This window comes from Pan troglodytes, chromosome 15, assembly GCF_028858775.2.
Source record: "Pan troglodytes isolate AG18354 chromosome 15, NHGRI_mPanTro3-v2.0_pri, whole genome shotgun sequence".
In the NCBI taxonomy this organism is placed as follows: Eukaryota; Metazoa; Chordata; class Mammalia; order Primates; family Hominidae; genus Pan; species Pan troglodytes.
This window is the reverse complement of record NC_072413.2, coordinates 97,963,913-97,982,778: the sequence shown is the minus strand read 5'-3', so window position 1 is coordinate 97,982,778 and position 18,866 is coordinate 97,963,913. Positions and strand designations below refer to the sequence as shown.

Genomic DNA, 18,866 nt, shown 5'->3' with positions numbered 1-18,866 from the left:
ATCACTGCCCACAAGGTAAATATGGTAATGGCATAGGCCTAAAAACAGGCAGACAGAACAAGAGAGCCTGGAAAGATACACACGGAATCCCTATAGCCCTTACAAAAGCCACCTTAGGAAATGCCCCGTACCTGCAATTTGCAGCACTGGGTTCAGAAATATATTTGGACCCAACTGTGATAGCTAGTATAGGCTAAGGGTGAGAAATGGAGACTGTGTTTGTACCTGTGTATTTTATACTGTATTCTGTAATCACACTGCATTCTGTAGAACTCCAATATCAATAAAGTGCCCTTGGCCCAGATGAAGCGGTTCTTGGCTCGTAACCAGACCTGTTGACAGGCTGGACTGGCCATGCCTCACGTGTACAAGGCTGGCCCTGGGGGAGGCAGGTAAGCTTTCTGAGAATTAGAGGTGATTCTCACTCATGTAGGCATTACCAGCCACAACCATGCACCCCGGGATGTTGGGGTCCAGATGCCTGCACGGCCATCCAACCCAGAAAATGTTGCTGTTATCTCTACCATATAAACTACTGATATGATCAAGTATCTGACCAGCAATTTTGAGAAAAATATAATTTAAGTCTCCATCTCGTATTTCAGACCATTTGAAGAATGAATTTTTAAAACTGTTATACAGTCATACTCAGTATCCACAGGAGACTGGTTCCAGGACCCATCTCAGATACCAAAGTTTGCAGATGCTCAAATCCCTTAGGTAAAATGGAGTCATATTTGCATATTGCCCAGGTATATCTTCCCATATACCTTAAATCATCTCTAGATTACTTATAACACCTAATACAATGCAAATGCTATGTAAATAGTTGTTATACTTTATTGTTTAGGGGATAATGACAAGAAAAAATATCAGTACGTGTTCAGTATAGACACAACCATCCTTTATTTATTTTTATTTATTTATTTATTTATTTTTGAGACGGAGTCTCGCTCTGTCGCCCAGGCTGGAGTGCAGTGGCACAATCTTGGCTCACTGCAAGCTCTGCCTCCCGGGTTCGCACCATTCTCCTGCCTCAGCCTCCCGACCATTCTCCTGCCTCAGCCTCCCGAGTAGCTGGGACTACAGGCGCCTGCCACCACGCCCGGCTAATTTTTTGTACTTTTAGTAGAGATGGGGTTTCACCGTATTAGCCAGGATGGTCTGGATCTCCTGATCTCGTAATCCGCCCACCTCAGCCTCCCAAAGTGCTGGGATTACAGGCGTGAGCCACCGCGCCCGGCCACAACCATCCTTTTTTTAAAAAAATATTTCCATCCAAGGTTGGTTGAACCCACAGATGCAGAATCGACAGATACAGAGGGCCAACTTCACATACAACTGAAAAAAAAAGTTTAATAATTAAAATTCTAGAAAAACAATACCTTAAATGTCAGAAATATGGAAAAATCATCAGGAACAAAACTTAATGACCTAAAATTTTTTTAACTTCTGTATCTAAATCTTTAAAAAACACAGATAGGGAAAATGTTCACAGAAGAGAATGTTCCCAATAGATAAATGACTCGAATATATAAGCAGAAATAGATTGCATATTGTGTATATGTGGGTGGGTTTTTTTTTTGTTGTTGTTGTTGTTTTTAGCAACTGCAGAAAGATTTAGTAAGTTTCTGTAAATCTTTTAGGTATGGGGATTATTTGTGTATGGGCGGTGAGAGTGGGGGATGGGAGTGTCTAGTTCCTTACACCTCCTTACCCCACCTAATCCAGTACCAGACAACAGTAAGCCTTCAAAAAACGATTTCTCAATGAAAATATGAAAATACATAGAGTCTGTTAGAAAAAGAGAAACAAGAATTCATGCAGTAGTCTAGAAAATAAAGAAAAACTGAGACTTAGACTTCATTATTTGAATAAGTCGATTCAATAGTACTTTTTTGCTAAAATAAGTGGACATGTGCCTCAAGTGTTTAGCTCACTTGTTAGAATGCATCTCCAGCGTTATGGCTTCCTGAGATGCTCCAAAAGGAACACAGTTTGGATATTACATTTTAGACTTTTAGCAATAGGTCATATCTACGTACTCTCATGACAGTATCTATCAAGAGAAATAATACGTTACTTTCATTTTAAAAATTTAGGACTGAACAAAAAGGAAAGTGTTATCATAGGTAAACCATATTGCTTATAAATAATCAAATCAAATCAACTGACAACAAAGGTAATGAAAAGTCCCCCTGGATTCATTTAAATCCATGTACTAAAGCCAAGTACTTCAGGTACAGGTAAATATACACGTATAGGTATTCAACTATAAGCAGTCTGCAATGGAGAACCAGGTTAAACTGTAGCAATTTTAAAAATCTGTGTAAAAAATGACTGACTTAAAAAAAAGAAAAGAAAAATGGCTCTTCATTCTGGAAAAACCACTTAAGAACTTTTATTTCTACATCCATGCCTTTTTTTTTTTTGAGACAGAGTCTCGCTCTGTCGCCCAGGCTGGAGTGCAGTGGCGCGATCTCGGCTCACTGCAAGCTCCGCCTCCCGGGTTCGCGCCATTCTCCTGCCTCAACCTCCCGAGTAGCTGGGACTACAGGCACCCGCCACCACGCCCGGCTAATTTTTTGTATTTTTTTTAGTAGAGACGGGGTTTCACCGTGTTAGCCAGGATGGTCTCGATCTCCTGACCTCGTGATCCACCCACCTCGGCCTCCCAAAGTGCTGGGATTACAGGCGTCAGCCACCACGCCCTGCCGACTTTTTTTTTTTTTTTTTTTGAGACAAGAGTCTCACTCTGTCACCCAAGATGGAGTACAATGGCAAGATCTCAGCTTACTGTAACCTCTGCCTTCCGAGTTCAAGTGATTCTCCTGCCTCAGCCTCCTGAGTAGCTGGGATTACAGTCGCCCACCAGCACGCCTGGCTAACTGGTGTATTTTTAGTAGAGATGGGGGTTTTGCCATGCTGGCCAGGCTGGTCTCAAACTCCTGACCTCAGGTGATCTGCCTGCCTTGGCCTCCCAAAGTGCTGACATTACAGGCACGAGCCACCGTGCCCAGCCATCCATGACTTTTTTAGATCCCAAAGAATGAGATCTGAGAATGCTCTTATGCTACTGTTGACTCAAAAATTAAATGTTCTGGCCAGGCACGGTGGCTCATGCCTATAATCCCAGCACTTTGGGAGGCCGAGGTGGGCGAATCATGAGGTCAGGAGTCTGAGACCAGCCTGGCCAACACAGGGAAACCCCGTCTCTACTAAAAATACAAAATATTAGCCGCGCGTAGTGGCGGATGAAAATACGATGTATTAGCCGCGCATAGTGGCGGATGTCTGTAATCCCAGCTACTCGGGAGGCTGAGGCAGGAGAATCACTTGAACCTGGGAGATGGAGGTTGCAGTGAGCTGAGATCGCACCACTGCGCTCCAGCCCAGGCAACAGAGTGAGACTCCATCTAAAAAATAAAAATAAAAAATAAATTTCTATTCAGGAGGACTGGTTAGAGCATAATTTTTATCAAATAAATAAGGAAATCAAGACGGGAGAAAGGAATCATGGAAAGGAGATAAAAGTACCTGTCCCCCAAATCTTTTGTTTTAATGACCTGAGCTAAACTGCTATTTTTTCAATTAATTATTTATTAAGAGGAGTTAAAGACTTATTCTTAAAGTTATCTTGATTCCAAAAGCATTTCACAAACTGGCAGAGATAATCTAATACAATTAGAACAGAACACAAGAAAATAGGTGTCACTGTTCTCTACAGCTTCCATAACCTGGTAGCATGAATCTCCAGAATTGAATATTGACTCAAACTGTTCCTGAAAATGCAAAAATCAGGGACTTTTACTGATAGTAACTGTGGACTAAGGAAATCAGAACAATCCTCCATCTAAAAAGAATCCTAGAAAAGCTGGGAAAAATGTAAGAAATACCTGCTTGGAGGCATGGGGGAGGAAAGCAAGTCAGAGCCTCAGAAAGTGAGCTCAGTGTTTGAGGCTAATTTTCCTGAAGGGTGTTTATCAATTCTGAAGGGAATGCTAAAAGATTGGCGCTGGGGTGGAGAGTAAAGGTGCTGGTGAAGAAGAGAACATTAGGAGGAAAAGTGAACAGAACAGGTTTGTCTTCACAAGAACTGCAGCTCAGCTTAGAGATATTTCAATCCCTGAAACTGTACTGAAGGCAACGCCAATTGTAAGTGCTCCCATGTGCCTTATAACAGCAGATATTAATTATCTCTGGAAGAAAAAAGCATCATCTTAGGCCTCAAATTATTCCTACAAATAATTTTGCAAATATGATGTTTACCACACATTAAAAAAAAACACTAGGCACATAAGGAGACAAGACAATATGAATGAAAATCAACAGAAACAGACACTGGAAACAACTAACAGATTGCCATAATTGAACATGGACTTTAAGATAATTACACATACTATGTTGAAGGAGGTAAAAGACAAGATTGATAATTTTGGCAGATAGCTTGGAAGTATAAAACAGAAACAAATAGAAATATAAAAATCAGCTGGGCACAATGGCTCATGCCTGTAATCCTAGCACTTTGGGAGGCTGAGGCAGGAGTATCACTGGAGGCCAAGAGTTTGAGACCAGCCTGGGCAACACAGCAAGACCCTGTCACTTAAATAAATAAATAAATAAATAAAAGCTGGCCATGGGGGCGTGTGCCTGTAGTTGCAGCTACTTGGGAGGCTAAGGTGGGAGTTTAAGGCTGTAGTGAGTCATGACTGAGCCACTGCACTCCAGCCTGAGCAAAGGAATGAGACTCTGAAAAATAATAAAAATAAAAAACAAAAAAGAAATTTAAAAATAATTTTTAAAAACCCTGAAATTAAAAACTCAATGGGTGGTTTTAATAGCAGATTATATACAGCAGAGGAGGGGTGATGGAGAGAGACAGACAGTGAGAAGGAGATAACCAGAATAAAGAAGAGAGAGAGAAACATGTAAAATGCAGAGAAACAGTTAAGAGACATAGAAGATATAGTGAAATGGACTAACATGGGGGTCCTCAACCCCTGGACATGAACTAGTATCAGTCCATGGCCTGTCAGGAACCAGGCCACACAGCAGGAGGTGAGTGGCAGATGAGTGAGCATTACTGCCTGAAGTCTGCCTCCTGTCAGATGAGCTGAAGTATTAGATTCTCATAGAAGCGTGAACCCTATTGTGAACTGTGCATGCAAGGGATCTAGATTGTGCACTCCTTATGAGAAGCTAATCCCTGATGATCTGAGGTGGAACAGTTTTATCTGGAAACTACCCCCCTAACCCCCCATGGAAAAATTTTCTTCCATAAAACCAGTCCCTGGTGCCAAAAAAGTTGTGAACTGCTGGTCTCACATATATCATTGTAGCCCTAGAAGGAAAGGTAAGAGAAAATGGGGCAGAAGAAATAACTGAAGTACTTATGGCTGATGATTTCCAAAACCAATGGAAGACATGAAGCCACAAATTCAAGAATCCCTAAAAACTCTAATTATAAATAAAAAGAAATCCATACTAGGGACAGTATAGAAAAATTGCTGAAAACCAAAGACAGAACTTTAAAAACAGCCAGAGAAAAAAACTACTTTCAAAGGAACAAGAGACTGACAAGTGACTTCTCAACAGAAACTAAGTCATAGATAATGAAATAGCTTTAAAATGCTAAAAGAGTTCTCCAAGAAAACACCAAATGGCGAATGAGACCAGTGCAGTGGGAGGGCCTAGAGGCCCCAAAATGGGAAGCCACAGCAGTGGCATCCAGGGCTAAGGCTGGGGCCACGGAGCTGGTGGTGGCAAGGCCAAGGCCAAGGAGTAGGTCCCCATCATCAAACTGGGCAGCATAGTCAAGGACATGAAGATTAAGTCCCTGAAGCTCTATCTCCTCTCCCTGCCCATCAAGGAGGCTGAGATCATCGACTTTTTCCTGGGGGCAACCCTCAAGAATGAGTTTAAGATTATGCCAGTAAAAATGCAGACTTGCACTGGCCAGTGGTCCAGATTCAAGGCACTTGTTGCCATTGGGGACTAAAATATCCATGTCGGTCTGGGTGTTAAATGCTCCAAGATGGTAGCTACTACCATCCAAGGAGTCATCATCTTTGCCAAGCTCTCCACTGTCCCGGTGCAGAGAGACAACTCAGGAGACAACACTGGCAAGCCCCACGGCATTCCTTGCAAGGTGACAGACCACTGCAACTCTGTGCTGGTACACCTCATCTCTACACACAGAGACAATGGTTTCATCTTGATCTCTGTGCCCAAAAAGCTGTTGATGATGGCTGGCATTAAGGACTGCCACACCTCAGTCAGGGGCTGCACTGCCACCCTGGGCAACTTCACCAAGGCCACTGTTAATGTCATCTCAAAGACCTACAGCTATCTGATCCCCAAGCTCTGGAAGGAGACCATATTCACCAAGTCTACCTATTAGGAAACTAGGAATTCACTGACCAGAGTCTCCACTGCAGAGAACCCAGGCTCCAGCTATGGCTATTATACAATGTAGGATTTTTATACAAGAAAAAGTGAATTAAATTTTTAAAATGCTAAAAGAAATCAATGGCAAACCAAGAGTTCTATAACTAATAAAAAGACACTTCACAAATGGAAAAAAGTTCTAAAATTAGATGTGGTAATGGTTGTATAACTGAATATTCTAAAAACCACTAAACCATAGGCTTTAAATGGGTACATTTTACTGTGTGAATTATATCTCAATAAAACTTACAAAAAAGAAAACAATGAAGAATAAATAATGATGTTTTTCGACAAACACTAAGAATTTGTTGCCAGACCTGCACTAAAGAATACTGAAGAGTATTCTTCAGGCAGAAAGAAAATAACTCCAAAGCGAAGACTGGAAGATGACAAAGGTGGTACAACAGACTTATGGGGAAAAGATTATCTTTTTAATAAATGGTGCTGAAAAAAATGGTGTTAAGTAAAAATAAAATTTAACCCCTTTTTCACATTATGTCACACAAAAATGAATTTCTGGTGAACCATATATCTTAATGTAAAAGGGAAAACACATGTAAGCTTTCTAATATTTTACAGGAAACTATTTTCGGTGGCTCATGCCTATAATCCCAGCAGTTTGGGAGGCCAAGGCGGGTTGATCACCTGAGGTCAGGAGTTCGAGACCCGCCTGGCCAACATGGTGAAACCCCGTCTCTACTAAAAATACAAAAATCAGCCAGGTGTGGTGGTACGTACCTGTAATCCCAGCTACTCGGGAAGCTGAGACAGCAAAATCGCTTGAACCCAGGAGGCAGAGGTTGCAGTGAGCCGAGATCGCACCACTGCACTCTAGCCTGGGCAACAGAGCGAGACTCCGTCTCAAAACAAACAAACAAAAACCCAAGAGAAATGTGGGCAAGATATCTGAACAGGCACTCCAGAAAACTATACCAAATAAAAATAAAAAGATGTTCAGCCTCATCAGTCAACAGGAAACTGCAGATTAAAACCACAATGGGATATCATTTCATAATCACCAGAATGGTTAAAATTTAAGACTGACAATACCAAGTGTTGACAAGGAGGTGAAGCAACAAGAACTCTCACACATTTTTTGGTAAGAATGTCAGCTCGTAGAACCACTTTGGCAACTTGGTGTTTACTGCTAATGCTAAAGATATGCTTATCTTTTGACCTAAAAATTCTACTAGATATCTACCCAATCGAAATGAATGCACCAGGAGATACACAACAATATCCATAACAGCATTATTAATAGCCAACAAAGCTAGAAACAACTAAAATGTCTAGTAACAGTAGAATGCGTACACTGTGGTATATTCTTACAACAGAATACTATAGACCAATAAAAATGAACAAATAACGATTACAACGGAATGGATCTCGAAAACATCTTGAAAAACACCAGACACAAAAGAATACTGTATTATTTCATTGTCATAAATAATACAAAACAGGCAAAACGAAACTATAGTTACAAACTACAGTTTTTACGAGATACGTGTTCAGAAAGCAAAATTACAAATGGAAAAAAAAGTGATTACCCCAAAAAAGTCACGACAGGATCTGGAGAGAAAGGGAGGGTTTAGCGACTGGGAGAGGGCACCGGGCTTCTGGGAGAAGCAAGGTTTTATTTCTTGGCCTGATAATCAGCAGGCTCCCGAGCTGGGTGATACATCAACGAGCGGTACATTTGGGGGCCTTGCACTTTACTGGCGTGCAAGAAGAAAAAAAAGGGGGGTTGAGAATTAGGAGACGAAGGGGTTGACCGGCTCCAAGTCGAGGGGAAACTACACCTGTAAAAGCCCAAACGCGGCTCTGGGCGCTGGCAGGGGGAGGCTTCGGCAAGGCCTGGGGGCTTCAGGCCAGCCTCCTCCGGGCTGGAAGGCACCGCACAGGGGCTTCCGCCAACTTCGGTCCTCGCGCGGTCGGGACACGGCCACACCTGCCCGCGGGGGTCTGCCTCCCAGGCCGCCGCAGGCCCCCCGGAGCCTAAGAGGACCCCACAAGCAGCCAAAGCCAGCGCCGCCTGCCCCTTGCAGAACACTGCCCCCCACAAGCCCTGCAGACCCTCCCGGCTCTCCAGACGCCCCCACGACTCTCGCGAAGCCATTCCCGCGCTCTGAATGCCCCCGAATCTCTGCAGAGCCCCCGCGGTTCTCTGGACGCCCCCGCGCCCGTGGAGCCCCCCTCCCGCCCTCGGGGGCACCGCGGGCCCCCAGCCCAGCCCCTCCGACGCTGGCCGCTGCCACCTCCCACGAGGCGCCGGCCCCGACTCACCTCATTGTCGCTGCTGGGGACGGGCGCGCCGGGCCAGGGGCCACCCGGCGGCGGCGGCGGCGGCGGGGCGCGGGACGCGGGCGCTAGCGGGGGAGCCGGCCCCGGGCGCGGCGGCTCCGCGTCTGACTGGGCTGCGGGGGGCAGCGGGGGCTCATCTTCTCCGGGTGGGCGTCGGGGCCGCTAGCTGCGGGGAAGGGCCGCGGCGGCGGCGACTGACAGCTGGGCCCCGGCCCCTGCCATCTTGGCGGGCGCGTGCCCGGGCCGGCGTGTGCGCGGGCGCGTGGCTGGGGGCCGCCGCCGGGGGATGGGGGGGCGGGGGGCGAGCCGGCTGGGGTCCGGGCGGCGGGAACGCGTGCGCGTCCGCCTGAGACTCGGGGCGGCGGCCCCTGGCGAGTGCGCGGGCGGCTCCGAGTCCTCGAGGGAGAGGCGCGCGGGCGCGCGGGCTAGTCTCAGCACAGCAGCCAAGAGCTAGGGTACGCGCGTTGCTGTTCGCCCCACCGCCCTCCGAGGGGACTGCGCGCGCGTGCGCCCCTCCGCCCGCGGCCGCTGAGGTGAATGCGCGCGCGCAGCGGTCAAAGCCCGACACAAAAGGCGCGGGGCCCCACCGTCCGCGCCTCCGGGAGCGCTGAGCTTGAGGCTGCGAGGGGCGGGGCGGACGAGAGTGGCGGGGCTGAGGGGCGGGGCTTTGAGGGAAGCGCGAGGGGCGTGGCCGGGGTGGGGGCGGGGCGCCGGGCGGGCACGTGGCGCGGTGCGCTCCCTCCCGGCGCGGACGCTCCTCCAGTCCCCGCCTGACCCCAGAGCGCACAGAGGCCACCGGGGGAGCCAGGGTCCGTGCTCGATGGCCCCATGATTCCCATCACCTGGCCCTGCTGAGCACCCTGCCCGCTCGGACTCGGGGCATCCCTGATCCGAGGGCCGTCGAGGTCACCGGCGACTGATTCCCTCTCTTTGTACATAAGGAGCCGTGGCGGGGCCGGAGAGTTGCAGCTTTGGGGCGATATCAGTATTCGAAGTATCTCCCCCAGCTCAACAAGAGCCCACACGGCTCCCCAGAACCACAGCCTGTGAAAAATCACATTTACCGTACACAGCGCCAAGTAGTTCGTCCAGGTTGTCTCTGGTTTTTAAATCCCCATCTTTCCTAAAGGTTAGTGAATCTCACTGGTGGCTGGAAACCCCAGATCCTCCAGGGTCTCACTCCCCGTGTGTAAGAAGACACAGTTCCGGCCCGGCGTAGTGCCTCACGCCTGTAATCCCAGCACTTTGGGAGGCTGAGGCGGGTGGATCACCTGAGGTCAGAAGTTCGAGACCAGCCTGACCAACATGGTGAAACCCTGTCTTTACTAAATACAAAAAGTTAGCCCGGCGTGGTGGCACGCACTTTTGATCCCAGCTACTTGGGAGGCTGCAGAAGGAGAATCGCTTGAACCCAGGAGGCAGGGGTTGCGGTGAGCCGAGATCTTGCACTCCGGCCTGGGAGACAGAGTGAGACTCTGTCTCAAACAAACAAAAAAAAGAAGACAAAGTTCCTCATGCATTACCAGTATGGGCACTATTGCCTCCCTTCCCCGTGTCACAGAACGTTAATAGCTACCTTTTGAAAAACGATCTGAACAAGAGCATTTAAGGCGTTTGTCAGCGTCTGGCAGTTAGGAGGGCAATGAAGGGTCGCTATTTTCCTCCTGTCCAGGATTGAGGAGAGGCTGTGTGTGTTAAGCAGTTTTGTCCAAGATATAGTAAATGGTGGAGCCAAGTCTCAAGCAGCGTTTTTCTGACTCGGAATCCCAGTGCCCATGCGTTCTAGTTTGCTGGGGTTGAACATCAGTGTCATGGGCTGCAGTTTGGGTCTCTATGTGCTTATCTCTCTCCCTGTCTCCTTGTACCTCCCTCACCGTGTACAGGTATTTAGAGTTCCCTAGCGATTGGTTGTAGCATCTCCACTTTCCTTCCTGTATTTGTTTAAGCCCAGAGTTGTCAAACCTGAAAGGGTACCATGATCTCCTACAGCCCTGGTAGCAGCCCCTGAGGGTGGTACCCTCTCATAACCTCATTTGTCCCTCTCTTCACAAGTTCAAGAGTGGTCTCTTTGCTACAGGAGAGTCTTGTTGCATCCTAAAATTTACTAAAATGCACAAGCCTCAGGTTACCTGGAGACATTCCAGCTGTGCTATGGAAAGGCAAGGTTAACCCCTGGTCACTGCCTATCAAAGTCCTGTGCTGAGACCTTGGGATACAGGCCTGCTTGTTTGCAGCCTGGTTTATTGATGCTCTTTCAGCATGTGGCCCACTCTGATCTCCAGATCAGGTATTTTCCCTGCTGCCCTGAAGTCTGACAAGTTGTTACTATCTTGCTCCTGGAGAGGTTGTTTCTTGCAGCTGATGTTTGTTCATCAGAGGGCTTCATGAGCTGCAGGAGGAGCTGAGAGAGGACAGATTGGGACCACTCACATCCTATCCTGTGCCCTGCTTCCACCTGAGTGGGCATTGGTCTTTGTCTGACAGACCCTGGGATGCTTGGGGAGTCAGAGGCTCCTTGTGTTAATCCTCCAGCTCACACCTCTCTGACCTCCATTCCTCCTCTGGCAGGTGGGAATCCTAAAGCCCATCTGGCAGGTGCTGCTGAGGCTCAGATGAGATGCCGATGTCCACACAAAGTAGATCCCGAGAAAGGCCTTTTCTGCCCTTCTTCAGTACCCTCCCCCTCGCCTCCCCTCCCCTCTTCCTTAACGAAACGAAACATAATTTGAAACCACAGTCTATTTGGCACGTTTTGCATTTTCTGAACAAAGGCTTTATTCCTTAAAAGTACATGAATTCATGTTTTCCATTCTTCTGATAAAAAGAAAATTAACATTTGGACATGTGGCTCCCCCGAATGACTTATTTCTGGAGGTCACCAGTCCTAGGATTTGGAAAGTTTCCTTGCCAGAGTCAGTGATTTCATGACATCTGATGTGTGTGGGTGCAGGACACTCAGCCAGGCTGACGACCCATGCCTCCAAGCGCTCCTGGGCTGGAATTTCCATTTGTAAGGGAGGCAGGAAAGATGATTTTGGCTGTTTGTTGGGTTCAGGATAGTCACAGAGTCACAGATAACAGAGCTAGCAAGTCTTCAAAGGGCATCTCATCCAACCTACTTGTCCAGAGGGTGATGAAACTGAGGCCCCAGGAGGTCACACAGGTGACTGGAATAAGAGCCAAATGAGCATGTATTTCTGCAGACTCCAAGGCCCTGGACTGCCTGCCCAGTTCTTGAAGTTTTTCCAGCCCTGGGGTCACTGCTGAGGAGCCAGCTCCATGGACCATCTTCTCCATTGCTTAGTGTTTGCCAAAACGAAACTCACCACAAATAATGGAAAGAAACACAGTTGCTTTCGATGATTCACCAATGAGACCATGTCTGGTTCACATTAACCAGCATAAGTGAGTTACAAATCCATGCCAGAATCCAAAGTAAAGCACGCTTAGACAACCACAGATGTCTCAGAGGTTTGGGGGACCACCTGTGACCCTGTACCCCTTTTTCATTCACACCATTAATTTCATTGCCCAACTCAGTTATTACCAGCAGTTGTTTTCCTTAAACACAGCATGGCTAGTTTTCCTTCATTCATCCATTCGTTTAATGTGCCTTGAGCTCCTCGGCACGTGTCTGCCTCTTCTCCTGCCCTGCTCACTGCCTCAGCCTGCCTGGCAAATCATCTTCAATCCTGCTATGTGTCAGGTCTCTCCTGGACCGCTCAGCACCACCCTCCCCCACCACAGGCTGCAGGATCCTTCTCTACACTGTTTCGGGGTCACACGCCTGCCCTCCTGCATCGGGATTGTCTTCTTACTTGCAGGCTCCCCAACTAGGCTGTGAACTTCATGAGACCAGCAAGCGAGTCTCATTCCTCTTTGTGCTGCCAGCCTCTCCAGCCCTGTGGGCTTGTGACAGTGCAGAATTGAAGGAATCCTGCGTGAGCGCCGCCATTCCAACCCAAGCAGTGCCCTGGGAGGGTCAGAGACCAATAGCCTGTGTGCGCGGGCATTTTTGGCAACTACGGCTCCTGCTTGTGTTCTATCTGGCAGGAAATAGAAATTACTTCTGGTCCATTTTGGCTTCCACACCTTGAAGATGGCCTGTGGGTCAAAGCTGGAGCTTTTTTTTTTTTGGTTCTAGCAATTCTGGTGCCTCAGCCTCCCGCCACCATTCCCACTCAGCTTAATTTTTTTATTTTTAGCAGAGATGGGGGTTCGCCATGTTGGCCAGGCTGGTCTTGAACTCCTGACCTCAGGTGATCCACCCACCTTGGCCTCCCACAGTGCTGGGATTACAGGTGTGCGCCACCGTGCCCGGCCTCGAGCTTATTTTAATTTCATCTCTCTCGGGCTCCCCCACTCAAAAGTGATTTCCCTAAGATCATGTTTTACTGGCTTTGAAGGCAGGAGGGGTGACTCTGGGATGAGGGCCCTATGGTCATACGGGGGAGCACTCCAGCCTTCTGCTAGGGTGACTTAGAGATCTGGACCCATCAATAAGAAGCGTGGCCAGACGGGGCTGGGGGGAAATCTTTGCTACCTGTCTTGTGGAGGGCAACTTCTTAGTGCCACTGTTTGCAAGGAGAAAGGAGGGCCTAGTGTTACCGGTGGAGGGTGTCCAGGTTCTTCGCATCTTGAACAAAGAACTGGACAAAACACACAAACAAAGCGAGGAAAGAATGAAGCAATAAAAGCAGAGATTTATTGACAACAGAAGTATACTCCCCAGGGCGGGAGCGGGTGAGCATGGGGGTTCCAGAGCCCCATGACAGAATTTTCTGGTTTTCCTCTCGCAAGGCCAAAGTCCCTCCGCTAGAGCGCTTCCCGCCCGGCCTGGCAGTTGGAATCCCGGGTTCCACACAGGAAGGGGAGGGGCCAGGCTCCTCCCTGCTGCAAACCTTGTGAACTTCCCGAGGCTCCCCCTCAGTGGGCAGGCTGGCTGGAGTTTCTCTGGGGACCCGCTCCCACCTGGCTGTGTCACAGGGCTGGGCGGGAGCAGGCCTGCTGTTCTGGAGCCAAGTCTGAGTGTTCCCACTTTATGGGAACTTAATGTCTCCACTTAATTGAGTAAGAAAACTAAGCCAAGTACATGCCTGGGACAACCAGCCAGCCATCCTAGAGAGGCCTAAGGGTCCCCCTGGAGCCCGTGCCCCTTCCCAGGAGCCCTGAGGCCCCTGGGAAGGGAAGCCCCATCCAGCTCACACCTAGGAACGCCAAAATCTCTCCTCACTCCCAGCTAGTCATCGGGTCCCAGCTTGGGGGCCCGTTCACCATCAGCTTTGGGGAAGAAACTTCCCAGTCACTTCTCCTGCCTGCTGTCTCGCAATTACCGTGGGGACTGTGGCAGCCAGGCCTTTGTGGGAGCCGCCGGCACTTCATTCGCAAGGAGGCCGGGAGGCCCGGGCCTCTGAATGCGAGCAGACGTTTCAGGGGTCGGGGTGTTGGGAAGTTTAAAGGCTGCAGCCTCCCCACCCAGGGAGGCACGGTCTTCCCGCCAGGCTGCGCAGTCAGAATGTGGCATGTCTAAAGGAGGGAATCGTAGAGAAGTAATGAGGAGAGTCAAGAAGATCTTGCATAAGAGCAATTGGAAAACAAAACAAAAAAAATCTTGAGAATAGAAAATACATTATTTCAAAATTAAGAAATTAATTAGAGGCAGTGAAAAACAAAAGACACTCCTGCAGAACAAGGGTCAGTACACTTTCTGCAAAGGACCAGCTGGTAAATAGTTTTGGCTTTTTCAAAGCCATGTGGTCTGTCACAACTGTGGCAGGCCAATTCTCCCTGACAATCACACAGACGGGCCTGCATGACAGTCGACAGACAGGCCTGCACAGCACCCCAGTTACACAGATTTCCACAGCGCTGCCTTAACACTGAGCAAATAGTTAAACCTAGGGCAATCGGTGTCCAGACATCAAAGCTACAAATAAAGCATACGGTCAGTAGAAGCCTTGCATGGGCTTCTCCCTAACCTGGAGCAAGTCAGAATAGAATCTAACATTCCTAGTGCCAGGACCTGCCTTGGGTCGACAAAATCTGAGACGAGTCAAGGTAACAGAGGCAGCTGTTTGAATAGATTCATCGGAGAGTCTAAGGCAGCACTCCAGACCAAGCTGTAAAGGAGATAAGATAGAAATAATCACTCTGGTACCACAGGAGACAGGCCTTGAAGGTACTGGGGCCCACACAGCTTAATCAGACTTAGTTTTTTTTTTTTTTTTTTTTATGTTCCAAATGTGATGGGTTTATTTTATTTTACTCTGATGCAAAATCAAAGATTCCACAATAGCACAGAGACCAATATATTACAGAGTCATGAAAAAAATGGTGTGAACATGCAGGACACGAGGTACAAACTGGAGGTTCAGATCGTCTCCTCTACCATGACACCACACTGTCGCCGAGGAACACATTTAATAACACTGCAGAACTGAACCGAAACGTGGCACAAACAGGACAGCTTCCAGGCATGCTTTCCAGCGCCTCCCCTCAGGAGGGACTCGCAACCCCTAGACTTCAGTGTGGGGAGGATTACAATTTTTTGGAAGAGTAAAAAGTTCACACTTTTGAAATTTCACAGGAGGATTGTAGGGCCAAAACATGGTGGGTTCATTTCTCTTCACTTCCAGGGACAAATCTGATGCTTTCCTCAAACCACATTAAGCTTCCAGTTCAAATGCCAAGCCAACCTTGTGACCTCCTGCACTGAAGTTGTTTCCATCGATTAAAGCTGATAAAGGGTCAACTTGACTCCGGGTCGAAGGGTCTGAGTATAACCCAGTCCAATCAGGCTGGCATTATTTACTTTAGCAGAGAGAGAAGTTCTACAATCCAGCTTGTACTTAGTAGCAATGCCAAAATGGGTGTTGTTACTCCAGCCGCCCAAGCAAGGTTTATTGACATTTCAATCCCATTAACCTTCTGGTAGATAGAACCTCCAAATTCAGTGCCATCGTTCACATGTGTGTGCAGCTGGAAGTCTGCAGCCTCGTAACCCAGGGCGAAATTATTCTGTGACAATTTGGATTTGGCTGTGTCAAAACTCATCTGATAGCCGGCAAGCCACCCTTCAAAGACCAACACAGCCCAGCCATAGATGGTTGGTCCGGAAAAATCTAGATCAACATTACTGCCAACACTAAAACAATCCCATTTATAGGAGGCCTTCAATTCCCCGCTCTTCTCTCCTGTGTTTGGTACCAATATGGTATCAAGACTCAGTTTCAACCCTTTAGCCAGCTTATTCTCCAAAGAGATTTCTGTCCCAAGAGTATTGTCTGTGTTCCGTTTTTGAGTGAAGGTAAGTCCATAGTTACAGACCTTACATTTGGGTTCTAGGTTGCCTGATGCTTTCCCTGTATCAGTGTAAGCATGACCAGAAGTAGAAAATTCCACTGCACTACAGGACTTGGTTTTCAGGTCTATCTTCCCCATGCCAAAGCCATATCCTTTGTTGAAGACATCCTCAGCAGCCTTTCCCAGGTCACAGTAAGTTGGTGTGTTACACATATCTTAGAAAAATCTTTCTCAGGTTCTTATGAAATCAAAGACCTCCACCCCCAAGGGCCTGTCTCCCACAAGCATTTTTTTGCCTCTGACCTTCTAGTTGAAACAAAATTAGTTACCAATAGACTTAGGCGAATGTTGTGCTGCACGTAGGCACATAACTCCAACCTATATAAGCGATTCTAACACTTTGAGTTGGTCTGGTGGAATTATCTCCGGCCTTCTCCCTGTATCCGGTTACAGCAATAAATTCCCTTTTTTTTTTTTTTTTTGGGGGGGGATGGAGTCTCACTCTGTCGCCCAGGCTGGAGTGCAGTGGTGCAATCTCCGCTCGCTGCAAGCTCCGCCTCCAGAGTTCACGCCATTCTCCTGCCTCAGCCTCCCAAGTAGCTGGGACTACAGGCGCCTGCCACCACGCTGGGCTAATTTTTTTTTTTTTTTTTTGTATTTTTAGTAGAGACGTGGTTTCACCGTGTTAGCCAGGATGGTCTCGATCTCCTGACCTGGTGATCCGCCCGCCTCGCCTTCCCAAAGTGCTGGGATTACAGGCGTGAGCCACCGCACCTGGCCAATTCCCTTCTTCACTAGTTTGTCTGCTTCTCATTATTGGGACTCAAGAAGAGGCAGCCAGACCTGGCTTGGTTCCAGGAACACAACTACTTCCCTTGGCCTTTGACTTGAAGACAGCCATAGACCATATGTGAGTGGATGTCACTGTGTTCCAAGAGAACTTTAGTGACAAAAACAGGTAAAACCATTTCTATTTTCAGATGACATTATCTTACCTATAGAAATTCCTAAGGAACCCACTCAAAAACTATATCAGAACTAATAAACAAGTTCTGCAAGGTCCAAGCATATAAGATAAACATATAAACATCAATTGTATTTCGATAGACTTGCTATGAAGAATCTGAAAATGAAGTTAAGAAAACAATTCTATTTACATGACATCAAAAGAATAAAATACTTATGAATGAATTTAACAAAAAAAAGTAAGACTTGTATACTGAAAACTATGAAATGACTCTGAAAGAAATTAAAGAAAACCTATAAATGGAAAGATATCCATTTATGGGTTGAAGGAGCTAATATTATTAAAATGGCAAGAGAGCCCAAATTGACCTACAGATTCGATGCAATTCCTGTCAAAATCCCAGCTGCTTCCGCTTTTATTTTGTGCAGAAATTAGAAAGCTGATCCTAAAATTCATCTGGAAATGCAAGGGACCATAGAATAGCCAGAAGAGTCTTGAAAAAGAGTAAGTACAGGTATATACATTGATGGAATAAAATAGACAGTCCAGGCAGGGAGTGGTGGCTCACACCTGTAATCCCAGCACTTTGGGAGGCTGAGGCAGGTGGATCACCTGAGGTCAGGAGTTTGAGACCAGCCTGGCCAACATGGTGAAACCCCATCTCTACCAAAAACACAAAAAATTAGCCGGGTGTGGTGGCGTGCGCCCGTAGTCCCAGCTATTCGGGAGACTGAGGGCGGGAGAATCGCTTGAACCCAGGAGGCGGAGGTTGCAGTGAGTCAAGATCACGCCACTGCACTCTAGCCTGGGCCACAGAGCAAGACTCCATCTCAAAGAAAAAAAAAATAGGATAGAGAGTTGAGAAATAAACCCTTAACTTTACAGTCAATTGATTATCAACAGGGGCGCCAAGTTAAAGAACAGGCTTTAATAAATGGTGTTGAAGCAACTAGATACCCACATGCAAAAGACTAAAGTTGAAACCTTATTTACATCATTCATAAACATTATCTCAAAATGGATCACAGACCTTCATATAAGAGCTAAAACTATAAAACTCTTAGAAGAAAACATACATGCAATCTTCATAACCTTGAGTTAGGCGGAGGCTTTTTAGATATGACACCAAAAGCAGAAGTGACCAAAGAAAAAATAAATAAATTGGACCACATTAGTATTAAACACTTTTGCTGCAAATGATACCATCTAGAAAGTGAAAAGACAACCCACAGAATGAGAGAAAATATTTGCAAATATCATATATCTGATAAGATCTGGTTCTGTCTGTTTACTGTTGCTATAAAGGAATACCTGAGGCTGGATAAATGTGGCTCACGACTCTGCTGGCTAGAAGACTGGGGACCTGGTGAGAGCCTCAGGCTGCTTGCATTCATGGTGGAAGGTGAAAGGAGCCCACAGGTGCAAAGATCACAGGGCGAGAGAGGGAGCAAGAGAGAGGGGGAGGGGCCAGGCTCCTTTTGACAACGGGCTCTCTCTGGAACTGATGGAGCAGGAACCAACTCAGTCCTCCTCCCCTAGGGAGGGCATTAACGTATTCATGGGGATTCCCAACCCACGACCCAAATACCTCCCACCGAGCCCACCTCCAACGCTAGGAGTCAAATTTCAACATGAAATTTGGGGAAACAAACATTCAAAGTATAGCAAAGAGGTTTGTATCCAGAATACATAATGCACTCTTAGAACTCAAAAATAAAAGACAAAGAGCCCAATTAAAAAGTCAGCAAAGGCCAGGCGCGGTGGCTCACAACTGTACTCCCAGCACTTTGGGAGGCCGAGGCCGGCGGATCACTTGAGGTCAGGAGTTCGAGACCAGCCCGGCCAACAT

General features: G+C 47.3%; 1 protein-coding gene and 1 pseudogene across 2 annotated transcripts in view; both read right to left on the bottom strand.

Annotated features, from left to right (window-relative positions):
* Positions 1-8,863, bottom strand: part of EVL (Enah/Vasp-like) — a 172,355-nt gene extending 163,492 nt beyond the window's left edge. For both annotated transcript variants that reach the window (XM_003314521.7, XM_063793869.1), the window contains exon 1: positions 8,731-8,863. In XM_003314521.7, the coding sequence (XP_003314569.1) occupies positions 8,731-8,735 (5 nt within the window). In that variant the 5' untranslated portion in view covers positions 8,736-8,863. The remainder of the gene's footprint in view (positions 1-8,730) is intronic.
* Positions 8,864-15,242: 6,379 nt separating this feature from the next.
* Positions 15,243-16,328, bottom strand: LOC100608805 (voltage-dependent anion-selective channel protein 3-like; annotated as a pseudogene).
* Between the last annotated feature and the right edge of the window lie 2,538 nt (positions 16,329-18,866).